General features: G+C 39.1%; 1 protein-coding gene across 3 annotated transcripts in view; it reads left to right on the top strand.

The window, feature by feature from the left end:
* The window catches only part of BRCC3 (BRCA1/BRCA2-containing complex subunit 3), a 75,262-nt gene extending 51,511 nt beyond the window's left edge, over positions 1–23,751 (top strand). For 2 of the 3 annotated variants that reach the window (XM_018045035.1, XM_018045037.1), the window contains 4 exons: positions 18,706–18,837; positions 19,324–19,367; positions 20,527–20,696; positions 21,830–23,691. In XM_018045035.1, the coding sequence (XP_017900524.1) occupies positions 18,706–18,837; positions 19,324–19,367; positions 20,527–20,678 (328 nt within the window). In that variant the 3' untranslated portion in view covers positions 20,679–20,696; positions 21,830–23,691. Of the gene's footprint in view, positions 1–18,705; positions 18,838–19,323; positions 19,368–20,526; positions 20,697–21,829 lie in introns of all 3 variants that reach the window. The other variant, XM_018045034.1, reaches the window with a different exon arrangement.
* The last annotated feature ends 1,117 nt before the right edge of the window (positions 23,752–24,868 follow it).

The following is a 24,868-nucleotide window of genomic DNA, read 5'->3' as shown; positions in this document are numbered from 1 at the left end:
CAGGTTGATTCCTCCAGTTCCATTCTTCTTTCTCAAGATTGCTTTGGCTATTCGAGGGTTTTTGTATTTCCATAGATATTGTGAAATTATTTATTCTAGCTCTGTGAAAAATACTATTGGTAGCTTGATAGGGATTGCATTGAATCTATGGGTTGCTTTGGGTAGTATACTCATTTTCTCTATATTGATTCTTCCAATACATGAACATGGTATAGTTCTCCATCTATTAGTGTCCTCTTTGATTTCTTTCACCAGTGTTTTATAGTTTTCTATATATGTCTTTAGTTTCTTTAGGTAGATAAATTCCTAAGTATTTTATTCTTTTCGTTGCAATGGTGAATGGAATTGTTACCTTAATTTCTCTTTCTATTTTCTCATTATTAGTGTATAGGAATGCAGGGGATTTCTGTGTGTTGGTTTGATATCCTGCAACTTTACTATATTCATTGATTAGGTCTAGTAATTTTCTGGTGGAGTCTTTAGGGTTTTCTATGTAGAGGATCATGTCATCTGCAAACAGTGAGAGTTTTACTTCTTTTCCAATTTGGATTCCTTTTCTTTCTTTTTCTGCTCTGATTGCTGTGGCCAAAACTTCCAAAACTATGTTGAATAGTAGTGGTGAGAGTGGACACCCTTGTCTTGTTCCTGACTTTAGGGGAAATGCTTTCAATTTTTCACCATTGAGGACAATGTTTGCTGTGGGTTTGATATATATAGCTTTTATTATGTTGCGGAATGTTCCTTCTATTCCTGCTCTCTGGAGAGTTTTTATCATAAATGGATGTTGAATTTTGTCAGAGGCTTTCTCTGCATCTATTGAGATAATCATATGGCTTTTATTTTTCAGTTTGTTAATGTGGTGTATTACATTGATTGATTTGCAGATAATGAAGAATCCTTGCATCCCTGGAATAAAATGCACTTTGTCATGGTGTATGATCTTTTTAATGTGTTGTTGGATTCTGATTGCTAGAATTTTGTTAAGGATTTTTGCATCTATGTTCATCAGTGATATTGGCCTGTAGTTTTCTTTTTTTGTGGCATCTTTGTCAGGTTTTGGTATTAGGGTGATGGTGGCCTCATAGAATGAGTTTTGGAGATTACCTACCCCTGCAAATTTTCTGGAAGAGTTTGAGTAGGATAGGTGTTAGCTCTTCTCTCAATTTCTGGTAGAATTCAGCTGTGAAGCCGTCTGGACCTGGGCTTTTGTTTGCTGGAAGATTTCTGATTACAGTTTCAATTTCTGTGCTTGTGATGGGTCTGTTAAGTTTTTCTATTTCTTCCTGGTTCAGTTTTGGAAAGTTGTACTTTTCTAAAAATTTGTCAATTTCTTCCTGGTTGTCCATTTTATTGGCATATAATTGCTGATAGTAGTCTCTTAGGATCCTTTGTATTTCTTTGTTGTCTGTTGTGATCTCTCCATTTTCGTTTCTAATTTTATTGATTTGATTTTTCTCCTTTTGTTTCTTGATGAGTCTGGCTAATGGTTTGTCAATTTTATTTATTCTCTCAAAGAACCAGCTTTTGGCTTTGTTGATTTTTGCTATGGTCTCTTTTGTTTCTTTTGCATTTATTTCTGCCCTAATTTTTAAGATTTCTTTCCTTCTATTAACCCTGGGGTTCTTCGTTTCTTCCTTTTCTAGTTGCTTTAGGTGTAGAGTTAGGTTCTTTATTTGACTTTTTTCTTGTTTCTTGAGTGCCTGTATTGCTATGATCATTCCCCTTAGCACTGCTTTTACATTGTCCCACAGGATTTGGGTTGTTGTGTTTTCATTCGTTTCTATGCATATTTTGATTTCTTTTTTTTATTTCTTCTGTGATTTGTTGGTTATTCAGCAGCGTGTTGTTCAGCCTCCATATGTTGGAATTTTTAATAGTTTTTCTCCTTTAATTGAGATCTAATATCACTGCATTGTGGTCAGAAAAGATACTTGGAATGATTTCAATTTTTTTGAATTTACCAAGGCTAGATTGATGGCCCAGGATGTGATCTATCCTGGAGAAGGTTCCATCTGCGCTTGAGAAAAAGGTGAAATTCATGGTCATAACTTTTCTTCCAAGTAGTAAGTGTCTGTTTATTTCATGGCTGCAGTCGCCATCTGCAGTGATTTTGGAGCCCCCCCAAAAAAAGTCTGCCACTGTTTCCACTGTTTTTCCATCTATTTGCCATGAAGTGATGGGACCAGATGCCATGATCTTAGTTTTCTGAATGTTGAGCTTTAAGCCAACTTTCTCACTCTCCTCTTTCACTTTCATCAAGAGACTCTTTAGTTCTTCTTCACTTTCTACCATAAGGGTGGTGTCATCTGCATATCTGAGGTTATTGATATTTCTCCCAGCAATCTTGATTTTAGCTTGTGCTTCATCCAGCCCAGCATTTCTCCTGATGTACTCTGCATATAAGTTAAATAAGCAGGGTGACAGTATGCAGCTTGACTTATTCCTTTTCCTGTTTGGAACTAGTCCATTATTTCATGTCCAGTTCTAACTGTTACTTCTTGACCTGCATACAGATTTCTCAAGAGGCAGGTCAGGTGGTCTGGTATTCACATCTCCTGAAAACTTTTCCAGTCTATTGTGATCCACACAGTCAAAGGCTTTGTCATAGTCAATAGAGCAGAAATATATGTTTTTCTGGAACTCTCTTGCTTTTTTGACGATCCAATGGAGGTTGTCAATTTGAACTCTGGTTCCTCTGCCTTTTCTAAAAGCGGCTTGAACATCTGGAAGTTCACAGTTCACATATTGCTGAAGCTTGGCTTAGAAAATTTTGAACATTCCTTTGCTAGCGTGTGAGATGAGTGCAATTGTGTGACACTTTGAGCATTCTTTGGCATTGCTTTTCTTAGTGATTGGAATGAAAACTGACCTTTTCCAGTCCTGTGGCCACTGCTGAATTTCCATATTTGCTTGCATATTGAGTGCAGCACTTTCACGGCATCATCTTTTAGGATTTGAATTTGTTCAACTGGAATTCCATCACCTCCACTCGCTTTGCTAGTAGTGATGCTTCCTAAGGCCCACTTGACTTCACATTCCAGGATGTCTGGCTCTAGGTGAGTGATCACACTATTGTGATTATCTGGATCGTGAAGATCTTTTTTGTACAATTCCTCTGTGTATTCTTGTCACCTCTTTTCAATATCTTCTTCTTCTGTTAGGTCCATACCATTTTTGTCCTTTATTGAGCCCATTTTTCATGAAATGTTCCCTTGCTATCTCTAATTTTCTTGAAGAGATCTCTAGTCTTTCCCATTCTGTTGTTTTTCTCTATTTCTTTACAATGATCACTGAGGAAGTCTTTCTTAAGGTGTTTATTCTTTCTGTAGCTGTTAGTAATTGCCCTTCGCTCTTCCCCAGTTGCATATTGGACACCTTCTGACGTGGGGGGCTCGTCTTCTGGAGTCATATCTTTTTGCCTTATAGTACTCATGGTGTTCTCATGGCAAAATACTGGAGTGGTTTGCCATTCCCTTTTCCAGTGGACCACATTGTTTCAGAACTCTTCACTGTGATCTGTCCATCTTGGGTAGCCCTGTATGGCATGGCTCATAGGTTCATTGAGTTATGTGAGACCCTTCACTATGAGGGGGGCTGGGATCTATGAAGGTGGAGTAGAAATTAATCAAGTGAAAATAGGGGGGAAACTCCAGGTAGAAGAAACAGCCTGACAGCAAAGGATGCTTTGTGTTCTAACACAGCAGATCTCAAATTTTGTTGCACATGTGATTCTTTTGTTTGCATTTTGAATGGGTTTGTTTTTCCCACCATGACTCTTTTAGTTGTATATTTGAAGGCTATTATTTCTGTATTAACATTTTTTATGATCCTTAATTATTTCATTCCTTGGGTTAATTTTACATTTGATTCTCTAGAGCTTTCCGGATAAATATATGTCTCACCTGTAAATAGAAATTGTTTTACTTCTCCAGTTCTTGTGCATCTGATTGACTGTCTTAGGTGCTACTGCATTGCCTAGTATCTCCTTTATATTTATATAACACTGGAAAATAGTAGACAGTCTTACTTTGTTTCTCATCCTGGTGTAAATTCCTATAGTATTTCACTATTAAATAAGAAAGCTGAGTGCCAAAAAATTGATGTTTGAACTGTGGTGTTGGAGAACACTCTTGAGAGTCCCTTGGACTGCAAGGAGATCCAATCAGTCCACCCTAAGGGAGATCAGTCCTGGATAGTCATTGGAAGGACTGATGTTGAAGCTGAAACTCCAATACTTTGGCCACCTGACACAAACAGCTGTGTCACTGAAAAGACCTGGATGCTAGAAAAGATTGAGGGCAGGAGGAGAAGGGGATGACAGAGGATGAGATGGTTGGATGGCATCACCAACTCAATGGACATGAGTTTGGGTAAACTCTGGGAGTTGGTGATATACAGGGAGGCATGGCATGCTGCAGTTCATGGGGTTGCAAAGAGTAGGACACGACTGGAGTGATACATATGGTTTCCTATTAAGAAAATTAAGCAACTGAAGGTGGTGGAGTAGATGGACGTGCGTTCATCTCCTGCGAGAACACCAAAATCACAACTAGCTGGTGAACTACCATTGACAGACAGGAGGATGTTGGAACCCGCCAAAAAATAAATACCTCATATCCAGAGACAAAGGAGAAACCACAGTGAGATGTTAGGATGGGTACAATCGTGTTACAGTCACACCACATATCTGCCAGAGAGTCTTGTGCTGTGCTAAGTCACTTCAGTCATGTCAGTCTCTTTGCGACCCCGTGGACTGTAGCCCACCAGGCTTTTCTGTCTATTGGATTCTCCAGACAAGAATACTGGAGTGGGTTGAGCTCTTCCTGAACCAAGGATCAAACCATAGAGCCTATAGCCCTACCATGAAGACTGCAGACTCCAGGACTGGGCCGCCTCATGCCAAACTATAGGGAGGGAACCCAACCCCACACATCAGCAGAAAATTGTATTAAAGATTTACTAAATATGATCCTGCCCACCAGAGTAAGACCCACAGCCAGCCCCTCACGTTAGGAAGCTTGCACAAGCCTCTTATCCTCATCCATCAAAGAGCAGACAGATTGAAAACCACAATCACAGGAAAGGTGCCAAAATGATCACATGGATCACACACTTATGTAACTCACTGAGACTATGAGCCATGCCACGCAGAAGAGCTGGCAAGAATACACAGAAGAACTACACAAAAAAGATCTTCATGACCCAGAGAATCACAGTGGTGTGATCACTCACCTAGAGCCAGACATCCTGGAATGCAATGTCAAGTGGGCCTTAGGAAGCATTACTATGAACAGAGCTAGTGGAGATGATGCCATTCCAGCTGAGCTATTTCACATCCGAAAAGATAATGCTGTTAAAGTGCTGCACTCAATATGCCAGCAAATTTAGAGCACTCAGCAGTGGCCACAGGACTGGAAAAGATCAGTTTTCATTCCAATCCCAAAGAAAGAGAATGCCAGAGAATGTTCAAACTACTGCACAAATTGCACTCATTTCACTTGCTAGCAAGGTCATGCTCAAAATCCTTCAAGCTAGGCGTGAACAGCATGTGAACCAAGAACTTCCAGATATACAAGCTGGTTTATGAAAGGGAGAAGAACCAGAGATCAAATTTCCAACATCCATTGGCTCATAGAGAAAAGAAAGGGAGTTTCAGAAAAACATCTATTTCTCCTGCTTTGACTACGTGAAAGCCTTTGACTGTCTGGATCACAGCAAACTGTGGAAAATTTTTAAGGATCACCTTAGCTGCCTCCTGAGAAACCTGTATGCAGGTCAAGAAGGAACAGTTAGAACCTGACATCGAGCAATGAAGTCGTTCAAATTTGGGAAAGGAGTATGTCAAGGCTGTATATTGTCACCCTGCTTATTTCACTTCTTTGCAGAGTACATCATGAGCAGTGCTGTGCTGGATGAATCAGAAGCTGGAATCAGGATTGCCAAAAGAAATATCAGCAATCTCAGATATGCAGGTGACACCACCCTAATGGCAGTAAACAAAGACGAACTAAAGAGCCTCTTGGTAAAGGTGCGAGAATGAAAATGCTGGCTTAAAACTCAACATTCAAAAAACAAAGATTTGGTATCCAGTCCCATCATCTCATGGCAAAGAGATGGGGAAAAAATGGAAACAGTGACAGTTTATTTTCTTGGGCTCCAAACTCACTGCAGATGGTAACTGCAGCCATGAAATTAAAAGATGCTTGTTCCTTGGAAGTAAAGCTGTGACAAACCTACACCATGTATTAAAAACCAGAGACATCACTTTGCCAACGAAGGGGCAAATAATCAAAGCTCTGGTTTTTCCTGTAGTCATTTATGAACGTAAAAGTTGGACTATAAAGAAGGTTGTGTGCCGAATAATTGATTTTTTTGAACTGTGATGTTGGAGAAGACTCTTGAAAGTACTTGGACAGTGTGGAGATCAAACCAATCATTCCTAAAGGAAATAGATTCTGATTATTCATTGGAAGAACTGATGCTGAAGCTGAAGCTCCAATACTTCAGCCATGTGATGTGAAGAACTGACTCACTGGAAAAGACCCAGATGCTGGGAAAGATTGAAGGCGAGAGGAGAAGGGGACGACAGAGGATGAGATGGTTGGATGGCATCACCAACTCAATTGTTTTGTGTTTGAGGAAACATTGGGGGATGGTGAAGGACAGGTAAGGCTTTTGTGCTTCATTCCACAGGGTCAGGAGTCAGACACAATTTAGCGACTGAACAGCAAATTAAGAAAATATCCATAAATCCTTTATAATTACCTTTTTTTTTTTCTGTGTTTATTCAGGAATGACTGTTGAGTTCTGTTAAGCTTTTTAGGACCTATGAAGGTAATGCAGGCTTTCTTTAGATCTATTAATATGGTATATTATATTGATAGATTTCCTACTATTGAACCAAGCTTGGCTTCCTGGGAAAATATCCTGTGAGGTTTTCCTAATGTGTTATTGGGATGTTTTTGCCAATAATTTTAGTTTTTGCTTTTGCATCAAGTCATAAGTGATAACTTTTTGGAATTTTTTTGTATTATTAGGTTTAGATTTCCATATCATGCTTTGTTGGGATAGTTCCTCTGTTTCTTTTATGGCAATAGATCTATTTATGCCTTTTTTCCTAATGAGGTCAATTTTTATTGACCTGTATTTTCTTAAGAACTTATTCATTTTGTCTCATTTTCAATTTTTTTTTGCACAGAAATCTATCTACCAGAGAGTCTCTTATGGTATTTTAAATCTCTTCTATTTCAGTAGTTACCTCCCCCTAGTCATTGTTAATTTCCCCCAAAACAATCATTTTTATGTATTAGTTTGTTTGTTCCTACTCACATTCTCACAAATTTTTACTTTATCTTTCATTATTTCCTTTATGTTTCTTTTTTCAAATCTTCTGAATTTTATTTCCTTATGTTTTATTTTGGTTATTTTCTTGTACTTTATCTTAACCTTTAGGGTTTGGAATTTATTTAATGTATTTTTTGTCTTTCATTTTCATTGATGTAAATGCTTAAGGCTGTGAATTTCCACTAGTCTCAGCTTTAAGTATATCCCATGCTAGGATAGTAGCAGTATTTTATTTTCATTATTTGTTAAAAAGTGGTTTAATTTTGGTTTTCATTTTACCCACCCATTGTATTCCTGTCTATTTGGTATTGTATTCCTTCTATTTGGTATCTATGCTATAGCTTTTCTGAAATGGTCCTCATCCATAATATCCAAAAAAAAAAAAAAAAAAACCCTCAAACCTGAAGCCCTTCATTGTTTGCCTGTTTCTCCAGCCATTTCCTGGCTAACACTCATCTTTAGAGGACTAAGCTCAAATTTAAGAATTCTTCTCTGATACCTGTCAACCTTCAATATCAACCCAGTTACGTACTCCTTCTGAGAAGTAAATAGAATCCCTTCAGCTATAGACTTCAAAACTCTATTCTGAGTTATGAGTTCTAGCAAACTCTAGAGCTTCTTCATAACCTTAGTTTGGTTTGTTGATTTTAGCTTTTCAGTGCAAGTGTAACACAGAGACAGAAAAGCATACTAATTATGTGTCCAGCTCAATCAGTTTGCATAAAGATACCTACACAACGTCAACACAGGTCACGAATGTGCCTATAAAGCTAAAATATATATCAGGAAATAGAAACTTACTAGCTCCCCAGAAGCTCCCTGTGTATTGCTAAGCCTTTGCTCCTTTCCAAAGGGAACCATTATGCTGATTTCTAAAAATACAAATTAGTGATTCTGTCTCATAATGGCTGCTTTAAAGTTTTGTCAGATATTTCCAGCATATGTTTCATTTTGCTTTTTTGTGTCTGTTCATTATCTTCTTCCATGCACGATGAGATTTCTGTGGTTCTTTATATGTTGAGTAATTTCAGTTCCTAGTTTGATTATTTTGGATATTACATTGTAAGTTCTTAAGTCTTGTTTATATCCATGGCTTGTATGGTATTTTGAATTTTGGTGTCCTTCCCTAATCCACCTGTTATTATTTGCTTTGCAGAGTTCACAAGTAGCTAGGCCTGGAATTCTGTCTGGGTTTTAGAGTTGAATTCAGTGCAAGATAAGGATAGTATGTGTTTATTTCATCTTGTGTGTGAAGTCATCCAATGTTTTGAGGTTTAATAATATACTTACAAATACCCTATGAATCAAAGAATAAGTCAGAAGGGAAATCAGAAAATATTTTGAGCTGAACGATCATTTTTGTAAAAAAGGAAAATTTGGGATGCAACTAAATGGCTACTTAGAGGGACATTTATAGGTTTTTGGTTCTTTCAAAGAGAGCAATCAAATTAATAAGCCCCCAGGAAGACCAATCAAGGAAAAAATACAGAGCATAAACTTACAAATATAGAGAATGAAAAAGGGAAAATCACTTGTAATCTTACATATTTTGAAAGGATAAGAAAATATTATGAAGAATGTAAGTTAAATGGATTCATTCCTAGAAAAGCACAACTTTCCAAATCTAACAAAATACAGAAAATCAGAGCATATGCAGAATACATCATGCAAAATGCCAGGCTGGATGAAGCTCAAGCTGGAATCAAGATTGCCAGGAGAAATATCAAGAACCTCAGCTATGCAGATGACACCACCCTTATGGCAGAAAGTGAAGAGGAACTAAAGAGCCTCTTGATGAAAGTGAAAGAGGAGAGTGAAGAAGCTGGCCTAACAGCTCAACATTCAAAAAACTAAGATCATGGCATCTGGTCCCATCACTTCATGGCAAATAGAAGAGGAAAAAGTGGAAGCAGTAACAGATTTTATTTTCTCGAGCTCCAGAAGCACTGCAGACGGTGACTGCAGCCATGAAATTAAAAGATGTTTGCTCCTTTGAAGGAAACCTATGACAAAATGAGACAGCATATTAAAAATCTAAGATCACTTTGCTGACAAAGGTCTATATAGTCAAAGTTATGGTTTTTCCAGTAGTCACGTATGGATATGAGAGTTGGACCATAAACAAAGCTGAGTGCTAAATAATTGATGCTTTTGAATTGTTGTGCTAAGATCACTAATGTGTTATAGTCTATCAAATGTTTAAAGAAAAAAACAATAACAATCTTATTCACACTGTTTCAGAAAATTGAGATATGGGAAGACTTTGTATGCAGTCAACATAACTCTTACCTCAAAATCTAGCAAGGGTAATTAAAGAAAAGAACATCTGGAACATACTCATTTACAACTAAGATGCCGACGTCCTGCCATACCCAGTATACAAAAGTTAACCTAAAATGTGTCAAAGACCCATATAGTGAAGCTAAAAGTATAAAACTCATAGATTTAAATCTTTGTGACTTTGGACATGGTAATGGTTGCTTAAATATGTCACTAAATGTACAAACAATACTTTTTTTTTAAAAGATAAACTTGGTAAAAAATTCAAAATTTGGTACACTGAAGGACATTATGAAGAAAGTGAAAAAGTCCACACAGAATAGGAGAGAATACATTTAAATCATATATTTGATCATGGTATAGCATCCAGAATATGTAAAGAACTCTTACTCTAAACAATTAAAAGACAAGCAACTCAATTTAAAAACAGGCATTTAACATGGAACTGGAAGTCCTAGTCAGAGCACTAGGCAAGAAAAGGAAATAAACAGCATCCAAATTGCAAAGGAGGAAGTAAAATTATCTCTGTTGACAGATGACATATAATATGTAGAAAGCCTCAAAGACGCCACTAAAAAACTATAAAAAGTAATAAATTCAACAAAGTTGCAAGATATTAAATCATACAAAAACATCTGTTTTGTTTGTATACACTAACAATGAACAATCCAAGAAGTAAATTAAAAAGACAGTCCATTTACAATAACATCAAAATGAATAAAATATTTAGGAAAAAACCTAACCAAAAAGTGAAAGACTTATACAATGCAGACTACAAAGTGCTGCTGAAGAAAAGTTAAAGAAGACACAAATAAATAGACATCCCATGTACATGGATTGAGTAAGTTGATACATTATTGACCAGAGATGTATCAGTACAACTTTTGTTACCCAAACATTATTGAGTGGAGTGTTTTAATATTCATTTGCACAACAAATCACCAGCCACAGGCATTAGTTTCTGCAAAAATCCCCAGGTCAATAGTGTGTTAATATTAAGATGTAAATATTACTCAAAGTGATTCACAGAATTAGTGCAATCACTATCAAAATCCCAACAGCGCTGGTTTTTGTTTGTTTACAGAAATAGAAAAACCGATCCTAAAATTCATATGGAATCTCCAGGGACCCTGAGTGGCCAAAACAATTTTTAAAAAGAATGAAATTTGAAATCTCACACTTCGTCATTTCAAAACTTATTAAAAAGCCTCAGGAATCAGAACAGTGTTGTACCAGCATAAAAACGGACATAAAGATCAAAGGAGCAGAATAATAAGTCCCAAATTAAACTGTCATATGTGGTCAAATGATCTTTGACCAAGGTTCCAAGAATACTTGATGTGATGGACTTCCCTGGTGGTGCCATGGATAAGAATCCACCTGCCAGTGCAGGTGACATGGGTTCGATCCTTGGTCTGGGAAGATTCCACATGGTTTGGAGCAGCTGAGCCCCTATGCCCCAACTATTGAAGCCCTTGTGCCTAGAGTCTGTGCTTTACAATAAGAGAAACCACCCCATCGAGAAGCCTGCACACCGCAAAAACAAAGAGTAGCCTTTGCTCAACACAGCTAGAGAAAAGCCTATGTGCAGCAACCAAAAACAAATAAATAAATTTACAAAGAGAACGTTAATTAAAAAAAGAACATGATGGGAAAAGGACATTCTCTTCAATAAATGACGCTAGGGAAACTAGAGAGTTGCATACAAAAGAATCAAGGTGGGTCCCTACCTTATACAATATGCAAAAATTAACTCAAATGGAATAAAAACAGAAATGTAAGACCAAAAACTATAAAAGTCCCAGAAGAAAATGAGGAAAGCTCATGAAATCTAATTTGGCAATGACTTCTACTAGGGGACTTCCCTGGTGGCTCAGATGGTAAAGTATCTGCCTACAATGTGGGAGACCAGGGTTCAATCCCTGGGTCAAGAAGATCTCCTGGAGAAGGAAATGGCAACCCACTCCAGTATTCTTGCCTGGAAAATCCCATGGATGGAGGAGCCTGGTAGGCTACAGTCCATGGGGTTGCAAAGAGTTGGACATGACTGAGGGACTTCACTTTCACTTTCACTCCTAGATATTACACCAAAAGCACAGGTTACTAAAGGAAAAACAGACAAACACACTACATTAACCTTAAAAGCTTTGATCATCAAAGGAAATAATTGAAAAGGCAACCTACAGAATGGGAGAAAATATTTTCAAATCCTGTATCTGATGAGGTTAATATCCAGAATATATAGAGAATTCCTACACCTGAATGACAAAATAATTTAAACATAGACAAAGGGCTTAAGTAGACATTTCTCCAAAGAAGATAAACAAATGACCAACAAACCTGAAAAGATGCTCAACATCACTAATCATTTAAAAATGCAAATCAAAACCACTGTGAGACATTACTTCACATGCATTAGGATGGCCATTATCAAAAACACAGTAAAGAACAGATGTGTGGTGAGGATGTGAAGAAGCTGAAACCCTTGTGCTCTGTTGGTGGGAATGTAAAATGGTGTAGTCGGTATGGAAAAGAATACAGAAGGTCCTCAAAACAAAACAAAACAAGAACTGCCATATGACCAGCAAAGTCTCTTGTGTATATCCAACAGCATTGAAAACAGAATCTCAAAGAGATATTTGCACACCCATGTTCATAACAGCATTATTCAAAATAGCCAAGATTATGGCTCAGATCATGAGTTCCTTATTGCAAAATTCAGACTTAAATTGAAAAAAGTAGGAAAAACCACTAAGCCATTCAGGTATAACCTAAATCAAATCCCTTATGATTATGCAGTGGAACTGAAAAATAGATTCAAAGGATTAGACGTAGTAGAGTGCCTGAAGAACTATGGACAGAGATTTGTAACACTGTAGAGGAGGCAGTGATCAAAACCATCCCAAAGAAAAAGAAACGCAACAAGGCAAAATGGTTGTCTGAGGAGGCCTTACAAATAGCTGAGAAAAGGAGAGAGGCAAAAGGCAAAGGAGAAAAGGAAATATATACCATCTAAATGCAGAGTTCCAAAGAACAGCAAGGAGAGATAAGAATGCCCTCCTCAGTGATCACTGCGAAGAAATAGAGGAAGACAATAAAATGGGAAAGACTAGAGATCTCTTCAAGAAAATTAGAGATCCCATGGGAACATTTCATGCAAAGATGGGCACAATAAGGGACAGAAATGCCAAGGACCTAATAGAAGCAGAAGAGATTAAGAAGAGGTGGCAAGAATACACAGAAGAAATGTACAAAAAAGATCTTAATGACCCAGATAACCACGATGGTGTGATCACTCACCTAGAGCCAGACATGCTGGAATGTGAAGACAGTGGGCCTTAGGAAGGTGATGGAATTCCAGTTGAGCTATTTCAAATTCTAAAAGATGATGCTGTTAAAGTGCTGCACTCAATATGCCAGCAAATTTGAAACACTCAGTAGTGGCCAGAGGACTGGAAAAGGTTACTTTTCATTCCAATCCCAAAGAAGGGCAATGCCAAAGAATGTTCAAACTACCACACAATTGCACTCATTTCAGATGCTAGCAAGGTCATGCTCAAAATCCTTCAAACTAGGCTTGAACAGCATGTGAACCAAGAACTTCCAGATGTTCAAGCTGGATTTAGAAAAGGCAGAGGAACCAGAGATCAAGTTTCCAACATCTGTTGGATCATAGAAAAAGCAAGGGAATTCCAGAAAACCATCTGCTCTGGTTCATTGACTATGTGAAAGCCTTTGACTTTGTGGATCACAACAAACTGTGGAAAATTCTTAGAGAGATGGGAATACCAGACCACCTTGCTCGTTTCCTGAGAAACCTGTATGCAGGTCAAGAAGCAACAGTTAGAACCAGACATGGAACAAACTGGTTCCAAATTGGGAAAGGAGCACATCATGGCTGTATATTGTCACCCTGCTTATTTAACTTATATGCAGAGTACATTATGTGAAATGCCAAGCTGGATGAAGCACAAGCTGCAATCAAGATTTCCAGGAGAAATATCAGTAACCTCAGATATGCAGATAACAACACTCTAATGGCAGAAAGTGAAGAGGAACTAAAGAGCCTTGAGACGAAGGTAAAAGAAAGTGAAAGTGAATTCGCTCAGTCATGTCTGACTCTTTGCAACCCCATGGACTGTGCCTATCAGGCTCCTCTGTCCATGGGATTTTCCAGGCAAGAGTGCTGGAGTGGATTGCCGTTTCCTTTTCCAGGGGATCTTCTCGACCCAGGGATCGAACCCAGGTCTCCCGCGTTGCAGGCAGACGCTTTACCGTCTGAGCCACCAGGGAAGGTAAAAGAGGAGAGTGAAAAATCTAGCTTAAACTCAACATTTCAGAAAACTAAAATCATGGCATCCAGTGCCATACTTCATGGCAAATTGTTGGAGAAAAAATGGAAACACTGAGACAGACTTTATTTTCTTGGGCTCCAAAATCACTGCAGACGGTGACTGCAGCCATTAAATTAAAAGATGCTTGTTCCTTGGAAGAAAAGCAATGACAAACCTAGACAGCATATTAAAAAGCAGAGACACCAATATGCTGATAAAAGTCCATATAGTCAAAGGTATGTTTTTTCCAGTAGTCATGTATGGTTGTGAGAGTTGAACCATAAAGAAGTCTGAGCGCAGACAAATTGCTGCTTTTGAACTGTGTTGTTGGAGAAGACTCTTGAGAGTCCCTTGAATAGCAAGGGGATCAAACCAATGAATCCTAAAGGAAATCAATCCTGAATATTCATTGGAAGGACTGAAGTTTAAGCTCTAATACTTTGGCCACCTGATGCGAAGAGCCAACTCATTTGAAAAGGCCCTGATGCTGGGAAGGATTGAGGGCAGGAGGAGATGACAGTGACAGAGGATGAGATGGTTGGATGGTATCATCGACTTGATGGACATGAGCTTGAGGAAACTCTGGGAGACAGTGAAGGACAGGCAAGCCTGGCATGCTGCAGTCCAGTGGGTTGCAAAGAATCGGGCATGACTGAGTGACTGAACAACAAAAAAGACATGGAAACAACCTATATATACTTCATTTTGTGAAGAGATATTTTGAATGACATTTTTTTAAACTTCCATGTACAGATGTTCGTTGATAGCATATAGAAACTGATCTGTGTCTGTGTTTATCTTGTACTTTATGACCCTGCTAAACTCATATAGTCATGTTTTATGCAATAAAAGGAACACATACAGGATTTGTATGTTGAATAATTCAAAAACTCATGAATAAAATCAAAGATATAAATCAATAGATTTACTATGTTCATGGGTTAGAAGAGTCAGAGCAGCAAACATATCAATTCTCTCCAAAGCTATAGATTTAATAGCAATCAAATTCCCAGCAGAAAAAAATATAATTGTGGTTTAATACTGTATAGTGTTTTGGGTATTTCTTTTATATGCATAGGTCTTATGAGCCAATAAAACTTTCAAAGTAAAAAAAAAATTTTTGAGATCAGACCTGCTATTCTAAAATTTTATGAAAGGGCAAAAGAACCTTAATAGCCAAAAAGATCTGGTGAAACATTATAAATTTGGAGGAATCACATTCCCAGATACTGAGCTGCTATTAAGCTATAATAATCAAGACAGGTGGCATTGGTGAAAGGATCAGAGATCCAAAGAGCAGAAGAGAGATTATTGAAAAATACCCTCTTTTACAAAGATGCTAATTGACCCCATTCATGAGGGCTCCAACCTCATGGCCTAATCACCTCCCAAATGCACAGATATTGGAGGCCACATGAAGACGGAGACAGAGACAGGAGTTAGGCTGCTAGAAGCCAAGAATCTCTTCAAGCCACAAGAATGTGCCTGTGGCCAGGAAGGGTTTCCCATCTAGAGCTTTCAGATGTGCAGCCATAATCGGTTTTTGGGGGTGAGGTGATGGGGGAATAATAATGGTTTTCTACATATAAGATTAATGCTTCTGCAAACAGAGAGAGTTTGACTTCATTTTTTCCAGTTTGGATACCTTTATTTGTTCTACTTGCAGAATTGCTCTGGCTCAGAGATCTAATGTTATTTTGAAGAGAAGTGGTAAGGGGGCCAGATATATTCTGCTGGGTGGGAAAGAGAGAGAAGGGAGCTAGATTTTATGTTCAGGTACCACCCTGGGCCAATGAAGTCACATAGTGCCAGGGACCCTCAATTTTGGATGCTCCATTGAACCCACTGTTAGGTGGAGATTAGGTGTATTCAGGGTGAGAAGTATTTAGAGGTAGATTGGTTGGCCTTGGAGTAACAAGCCTACTCTAGCATGAAAATGGAAATATTTGTATATTATGTACCTATTTCCTTCCAGGGGAGAAAATGGGAAATCAGGTGAACACTGAATTAGAACAAGTGATTATTTATATAAGTAATCCCTTCCACGTAACAAAACTGATGGAGCCATTGAAGAGTCTCTAGTTCCTCTTCCCCCAGGCTTTGTGATCAGTGTGTTCCACCTCATTGGCAACTTTCTGAAAACAATATTAATAAGCTGTTTCCCTTGTCTGGGGAATGAGTATAAGGACTTTATTTTCTATGAGAATACTGGCTCTGCAAATGTACTTCCAAATTGCTCCCCACATGAGCTCAGTTTGAACCATATCCCCTTTGGAGTTACTAAATGAGTCATAGGAATGTTTAATGTTTGAAGCATACCGTGTCCAAAAATTTCTATTAAAACTATAGAAAACTTCCGATTATGACAACTCAGCATTAAAAACTTACCAACTTCTTGGTATATATCCAAAGGAAGTGAAATCAGGGTCTCAGAATAATATCTGGGGTCCCATGTTCATCGCAGAATTACTCACAGTAGTCAAGGAATGAAAACAACCTAAATGTATGTCAGTGGATAAATGGATAAAGAAAATGTGGTATATGTCTGCATATGTGTATATACGTACCATTTTCAACAACATGGATGAACCTCGACTACATTATGCTGAGTGAAATAAGTCTGAGAAAGACAAATACTGCAATGCATGTACTCACTTGCCAGGCTGGATGAAATACAAGATGAAATCAAGACTGCTCTGAGAAATATCAACAAGATGCCTGTGTGCTTAGTTGTGTTTGACTCTTTGCAAGCCTTTGGACTATAGCCAGTCAGGCTCCTCTGTCCATTTACTTTTCCAGGCAAGAATACTGGAGTGGGTTGCCATTTCCTTCTCCAGGGGATCTTCCTGACCCAGGGATCGAACCTGTGTCTCCTACATTGCAGACAGATTCTTAACCTGCTGAGCCATTGGGGAAGCCCATCAACAAGATGATACAACTCTAATGGCAGAAAATGAAGAGGAACTAAAGAGCCTCTTGGCAAGGGAGAAAGAGGATAGTGGAAAAGCTGGCTTAAAACTCAACTTTCCAGAAACGAAGATTATGGCATCCAGTCCCATCACTTCATGACAAATAGGATAAAAGTAGAAGCAGTGACAGATTTTGTTTTTTGGGCTCCAAAATTACTGCAGGTGGTGACTGCACCCATGAAATTAAAAGACCTCTTGCTCCTTGGAAGGAAAGCTATGACAAACCTAGACAGCATATTAAAAAGCAGACATCACTTTGCTGACAAAGATCCATATAGTCAAAGCTATAGTTTTTCCATTAGTTAAGTACAGATGTGAGAGTTGGGCCATAAAGAAGGCTGAGCACCAGAGAATAGATGCTTTCAAATTGTGGTACTGGAAAAGCCTCTTGAGAGTCCCTTGGACAGCAAGGAGATGAAACCAGTCAATCCTAAAGACAGTGAACTCTGAATATTCCCTGGAAGGACTGATGCTGAAGCTGAAGCTCCAATACTTCGGCCACCTGATGTGAAGAGCCAACTCATTGGAAAAGACCCTGATGCTGGGAAAGATTGAAGGTGGGAGGAGAAGGGGATGACAGAGGATGAGATGGTTGGATGGCATCACCAACTCAATGGACATGAGTTTGAGCAAACTTGGGGAGATAGTGAAGGACAGGGAAGCCTGTTGTGCTACAGTCCATGGGGTCACAAAGAGCTGGACACAACTGAGCAAAGAACAACAAAAACAGTGCTCTTACATGTGGAATCTAAACCCATCAAACTACTAGACACAGAGAGGAGAATGGTGATGGCAGGGGTGGTAGAGGGGAAAATGAGGAAGTGTTGGTATAAGGGTACGAGTTCGGGAGATCTAATGTCAACATGGTGAGTATCTACTTGAAATTTGTTAAGGGAGATCTTAAATGTTAAATCAGCACAAAAATGGTAATTATGTGAGCTGATAAATATGTTAATGCACTTGAGTGTGTTGATCGTTTCACAATGTGTGTGTGTATATATATATATCATAATGTCAATTTGTATACCTTAAGAAGTATAGGTATATAAGACAAATAAGAATTATATATATATATAATTTGTCTGGTGGCTCAGACTGTAAAGTGCTGCCTGCAATGCGGGGGACCCAGGTTCAATCCCTGGGTTGGGAAGATCCCCTAGAGAAGGAAATGGCAACCCACCCCAGTACTCTTGCCTAGAAAATTCCATGGATGGAGGAGCCTGGTGGGCTACAGTCCATGGAGTTGCAAAGAGTCAGACACGACTGAGTGAATTCACGTTCTTTCTTTCTTTCTTATATAGTTTGTCAATTATTTGTCAACTATACCTCAATAAGGTCAGTTCTGTTCAGTCGCTCAGTTGTGTCTGATTCTTTGCAACTGCATGGACTGTAGCTTGCCAGGCCTCCCTGTCCGTCACCAACTCCCAGAGTTTACTTAAACTCATGTCCATCGAGTTGGTGATGCCATCCAACCATCTCAGCCTCTGTCATCCCCTTCTCCTCCTGTCTTCAATCTTTCCCAGCATCAGGGTCTTTTCCAGTGAATCAACTCTTTGCATCAGTTCAGTTCAGTCCCTCAGTTGCGTCTGTTTGCGACCCCATGGGCTGCAGCATGCCAGGCCCATCACCAATTCCTAGAATTTACTCAAACTCATGTCTATTGAGTTGGTGATGCCATCCAACCATCTCATCCTCTGTCGTCCCCTTGTCCTGCCTTCAAGATACCTCAATAAAGCTGGAAACAAAAACTGACATGACCCGACCTGGTTGTCTTCCAGATATGAGAGAATTGAAATCCCAATTCATATTGTACCTCACGTAACCATTGGGAAAGTATGTCTTGAGTCAGCAGTTGAGCTGCCCAAGATCTTGTGCCAAGAAGAACAAGATGCGTATAGGAGGATCCACAGGTAGAGACCCTCACTGCTCATCTTTCTACTTCTCAGGACCTGGTCCCCATTCCCTCCCCTCCTGTCATCTTTGGCAGCTCAACCTGCGAGCCCCCTTTGCTTTTTTGCTCTCTTATGAAAAAGCTTTACAGTAGTTTGCAGTCATCAGGTTTCTCACTCTGTATGATAACAGTCTCTTTACCACTTGTTTCTCTCCTGGTACACTTTGCATCCTCCTGGGGCAAAGATAATTTTTTAGTTGCTAAAAAAAATTAACATCTAAGTTAACCCCTATGTGACACCTTCAGTGAGAGACAGTAATTTCCAGATTATTTCTTTGAATTACTTCAATGTTTGAAATGAAAGTACATACCCCCAATCATGAAAAATTTAACAAGAATGGAAAGTTAAATGATTCATATTTATCTGTTCTGGCAGCAGACTGGTGCCAGCCAGATTAGATGAACTGATGCTCTGCTACTAATCTATTTTATCCTATCCCTTTAGCCTTACACATCTGGACTCAGTAACCAAGATCCATAATGGCTCAGGTAAGATTTTTTTCCCTAAAGTATAAGCAGTAAAATACTCACATGACCGAAGCAGATTTAGCTGAAGTAACTGAATTGGTGAGTACAAATTACCCTGGAGTGTTCTTTCTCAAGAGCTTTGCCACTTGCTAAGCCTGCCCCCACAACTTTTCTATTGAACCCTGCAGACAACTGAATACTATACATGCCACCCAAAGGAAGACTGGAATGTTTGCAGCAGCATTATTTGCAGTAGCCAAAAAGGGGAAACACCCAGCTGTCTGTCAGTGGGCAAATGGATCAACAAAGCGTGATCCATCCATACAACAAAGTATTGCTCAGAAATGAACAAACTACCGATACATGATGGAGAAGGAAATGGCAACCCACTCCAGTATTCTTGCCTGGAGAATCACATGGACAGAGGAGCCTGGCAGACTACAGTCCATGGGGTCGCAAGAGTTGGATGTGACTTAGCGACTAAATGATCAAATCATCACATGAACAACCTTGATGAATCTCAAAACCATTATGCCAAGTGAAGTGTCATGTAAACTTACGTACTTTATAGTTGCATTTATATGAAATTCAAGAATAGGCAAGAGTAATGGGGCTTCCCTGGTGGCTCAGAAGGTAAAGAATCCACCTGCAACATGGGAGGTTGGGGTTTGATCTCCGGGTTGGGAAGATCCCCTGGAGAAGGGAACGGCTACCCACTCGTTATTCTGGCCTGGAGAAACCCTATGGACAGAGGAGCCTGGTGGGCTACAGTCCAAGAGGTTGCAAAGAGTCAGACATGAGTGAGTGACTAAGCACAGCACAATCTATGGTGACAGCATAGATTATGGATTAGTGTGAAGAAGTCTTGAAAATTGGGGAAAGATACCCTTTTGGAGGTCTTAGCCCTTTCGCTATGAGAGTGAAAAGCTGGTTATCTTTCTGCTCTCTGCATAGGCAGGCTTCCCTCTGGATTATGGGTCCAGGGATGTTCAGGGTAGCCTCCGAATAGGTATCTTCCTTGCTCAGTTATCCTGCTTTCCCCTGGCTGCCCATCCAAAGCTGTCTGCCAGTTCTACTACTATACATTTTCTATGTTCTCCTCCTTCCCCTTCTTCCTGTACTCCCTGGTGTGGGGCTGCTGATGGTGGAATGTTGTCCTTGTGTTTTGTTTCTGTTGAAGTATTTACCAAGAATCTGTGCAGTCAGATGTCAGCGGTCAGCGGACCTCTACTACAGTGGTTGGAGGACAGACTGGAGCAAAACCAACAGCATGTGCAGGAGCTGCAACAAGAAAAGGAGGAGCTTCTGCAAGAACTTTCTTCTCTAGAATAAAGCAGGAGACAGAACAAGGTAAAATGCTTTTCTTCCAATTTGTGTTAAACACGGTCTGCAATTTCACATACAGGATGCATAGGAAAATGAGGGAGCAGCTCTTTTTATACCCTAATGGGTATGTCTTATGCCTGCAATAAACAAACAAAAGACATCTTCCAGAAAGTTTCATTTAGGGCTTAATGAACCCTCCTACCTGGAATTGGCCTACCCAGAGCAAATGCAGGGTGATTTAAGAAGAATATGAAAGCTTTTTAAAGACTGTGGAAGGTACATTGGCAAGGACATTCTATAATAAAATGTCTGGGGAGTATATCTCAAATGTTCATTTCCCCCTGGAATGAGCTAAAGGAAGAAGAGTATTTCATGTTTGATTTTGTAGTTAGGATGCTTATCAGTTCAGTTCAGTTCAGTCGCTCAGTCATTTCTGACTCTTTGTGACCCCAAGGATGCTTATATTGGACAAGTAAATAAGTACATGAGGGTCAGTGGAAAGAAGTGACTCTACCTTTACTTTTTGCCCCCACTGACAGGCATATATCTCGTGTCTTCCTTCCTGATCTCTAAAATAGGTATTCTGAGATACCTAGGAAAGGTTGAATCTATGTGGGTGCTCTTTATGAGCAAAAACATGAGTTCTGGCATATTTGACTTTGAAGCAAATTCCTATTGAGCAGATCCTAGACCCTAAGAACTTCTAATATAATATAAATGTGTTTTTCCAGAAACATTTAGGACTTAGGATGTAACAGAAACCACACTTTAAAAAGTTCTGTTGCATCCTTCTTACTATGTGTAACCACAAATGATAAGTGTGTCTTCAGAAAAGAGCCAAGCCTACCTCATGCTAGAAATTACAGTGGGAATTGAAGGCGTTAGAAAGATGACAAAGAAAGTCCTAATCCCAACAGTAATGACAAAGTGTTGGTTTTTGTTTTTTCTTCCTGTTTCTCCCTAAATATTGCTTTTCACATTTCAAAGTATAGTCCAGAACTACCTGTACCATAATCATTTGGATGTCAGACTTCATCTCTTAGGAGCAGAACCCAGAAAAGGTCATGAACTTTCCTAGGGCATATGTAGTCTAAATGTTGTATTTTCCCTCATTTCCCACAGCCAGAGTGCTTCTCTATTCTTTTCTTTCCCTGTAGGAAGGATGAAAATATCCAGGAATAAAATTAATTAGGCTAAATCCATTTTGAAGAAGAAAAATCGGGGGGACTCATGTTACCTGACTTCAAGATTTACTATAAAGCTGTAGTGATCAAGACAGCGCAACTGATTTTGACAAAGGTACAGAAGCAATTCAACGGAGGAAGGATAGTCTTTTCAACAAATCATGTTGGTGCAGTTGGCAAAGAAAAGGAACTTTGACCTAAACTGTATACAATATACAAATTTGAAAATGTATCATGATGTTAGGTGTAAGATGTAAAACTATAAAACCTTTAGGGAAAAAAAATCATAGAAAAATTTTTAGGATCTTGGGCTAGGCAACAAGCTCTTGGCCTTCACCCCAAAAGCACAGTCCTAAAAGGAAAAAGTTGATACACTGGACTTTATCAAAAGAAAAAACTTCTGCTCTGCAAACAATTTAAGAGGAAGATGTTATTGACAGAAATCACTTGCAAACCATTTATGGCGATGAATCCAGAATATATTGTATAAAGTCAAGAGGAAAAAATAATACAATTAGAAAATGAGCAGAAGACATAAATAGACATAGCACTGAAGAGGGAATGTTGATGGCAAGCAAGCATAGGAGAAAATACTGAATCTTATTAGTAATCAGGGGATGCAAATTAAAACCACAAGGAATTATGACTATGTACTTATCAGAATGGCTAAAGAAAATAATAATGAAAATGGGGACTTCCTGGCAGTTCAGTGATTGAGACTCTGCCTTTCAGTGCTGGGGGCATGGGTCTGATCCCTAGTTGGGGATCTAAGATCCCATATGCCTCAGGGTGTGGCCAGAATTTAAAAAAAATAGTGACAATAGCAGATGCTGTTGAGCATACAAATTGGAGATCTCATACCTTGCTGAATGGAATGTAAAATGGTAAGCCACTCTGAAAAAGTTTGGAAACTTCTAATAAACTTAAACATGAAAGTGTTAGCTGCTCAGTCATGTCTGACTCTTTGGACCCCATGGACTGTAGCCTGCCAGGCTCCTCTGTCCATAGGGATTCTCCAGGCAGGAATACTGCAGTGGGTTGCCATTTTCTTCTCCAGAGGATTTTCCTGACCCAGGGATCGAAAGTTAAACATACATGTATTTTATTACCCAGCAACTGTTTATCTGGACATCTATCCCAAAGAAATGAAAGCCTATTTTGGCACAAAAACTTCTATACAGATGTTATTAGCACTTTCATTTGTAATAGCTCCAAATGAAACAACCCAGATGTCCTGCAGTTGAGTGTGCAGTTAAACCAACCATGCACACCATGGGATACTATTCTGCAATGTAAAGAAACAGAATATTGATACACACAACTTGGATGGACCTCAAGTGTATTACGATGAATGAAAAAAGTCTCAACAGGTCACCTACTGTATGACTGCATTTGTGTAACATTCTAAATTCTTGAAATGAAAAAATTATAGAAATTAAGAATAGATTAATGGTTTCCAGGGACAGGGACTGGAGGGGGTATGAGATATGGGTAATTATAAAGGGTAACAACACAAGCGGTTCCTTTGTGCTGATGGAACAGTTCTGTTTCTTGATTGTGGTGCTGATTACATGAATGTGTATCTGTGCTAAAACTATATAGAGCTACACAAAAAAACCCACAAATGAGTGCATGTAAAATCTGGTGCAACCAAATAAGGTCTGTAGTCTAGTCAGCAGTATTGTACCATTGTCAATATGTTGGTTTTGAAGTTGGATTATAATTATGTGTAAGATCTTACCCGGGGGAAACTGGGACTCCCTGTACTATTTTTGCACCTTCCTGTTAATCTCTAATTATTGCAAAATAAAGAGTTGTAACTTTTAAATAAGGAACTAGGAGGTATGGTACATACTTTGTGAAACAAGAGTGATAAAAAGAAAATCTGAGGGGAATAGGATGATTTGAGTATTTTTACAGGCTAGCCTTCAGCATGTGTCCCTTCTAAGCTATTTACACTGATGCAGTTATGACCATTTGAAATTCGTTTTCTAACCTGATAATCTGAGTTGTAATTTGTAAAACAGGAATGTGGGGAGAGGAGGTGGGTACTCGGAAATGTCAAAGTACATGCCATGTCTGAGGAAGCAGGGCTGGGATGAGGGCCTTGTTTGGGGCCAAATGATGTAGCAAATAAGTAAATATATTGACGGAAATGGAAGCCAGGTTTGTCAAGTGTCAGAGAAATGACTTACAAACATGAATGGGGGAAGGATAAAATGAATCTTACGGTCTTGGATTGAAATTGGAAGTATTAATGTGAAATTTTTTTCCAGGGAAAAACTTATATATACACAGATATAGGGCTGTGTGCACATATAGATGCATGTATTTCCTAGCACTGTCCATTCAGATTAGAAGAAATGATACCCCAGTAGCTATGAGCACATCGAGCACCCAGATATTGGTTCTCACTAAATGTAACCAGGGCCCCCACTGAGAGAAATGGCTGATTCTGGAGCTGGACCAGAGAAAGTATGAGATAAGCCCAGACCAAAGTTCCTTTGTTAATGCTGACAAAAGGCCACTTAAAACAACTAGTAAATTCAGAGCAGTGTTTATTGGTACCAGCAGGTTTGTAGCCTCCCCACAAATTTCTCTCTCCTGTACCTTAACTTCAGCCTCTTTCAGAGATGACACTTTGATCAGCTTCCAGCCTGACAGTGTGAGGTGTTCTATAGACACTCCCTCCCCTGTGAAAATGATAAAAATTATCCTTAAATTATTAAAGTCCCTGGGAGTAGTCTGAGGAGCAAACAGAAACTCAAGAAAATCCACAAAAATTCCCTAAGAATTTCTAGTATTCAAATTGAGATCTCTTAGGGGTAACACACTGACTGGAACCACCGACCCTGGCCAGGCACCATAGTACCCATTTGCATGAATTATTTTAGGACAGGAGGTAGTGGTAAGGAACACAGAACTAACAAGCCACCACCAACCAGAAGAGTTCAGGAAAAGGTCAAAAGGAGATGCCACATGTCCCACCACCTCCCAGAACCCTTGCTGGAA

Source organism: Capra hircus, unplaced genomic scaffold (genome assembly GCF_001704415.2).
Source record: "Capra hircus breed San Clemente unplaced genomic scaffold, ASM170441v1, whole genome shotgun sequence".
Taxonomy (NCBI): Eukaryota; Metazoa; Chordata; class Mammalia; order Artiodactyla; family Bovidae; genus Capra; species Capra hircus.
Note: the sequence above shows the minus strand (reverse complement) of the source record. Positions and strands in the feature narration are given on the sequence as shown.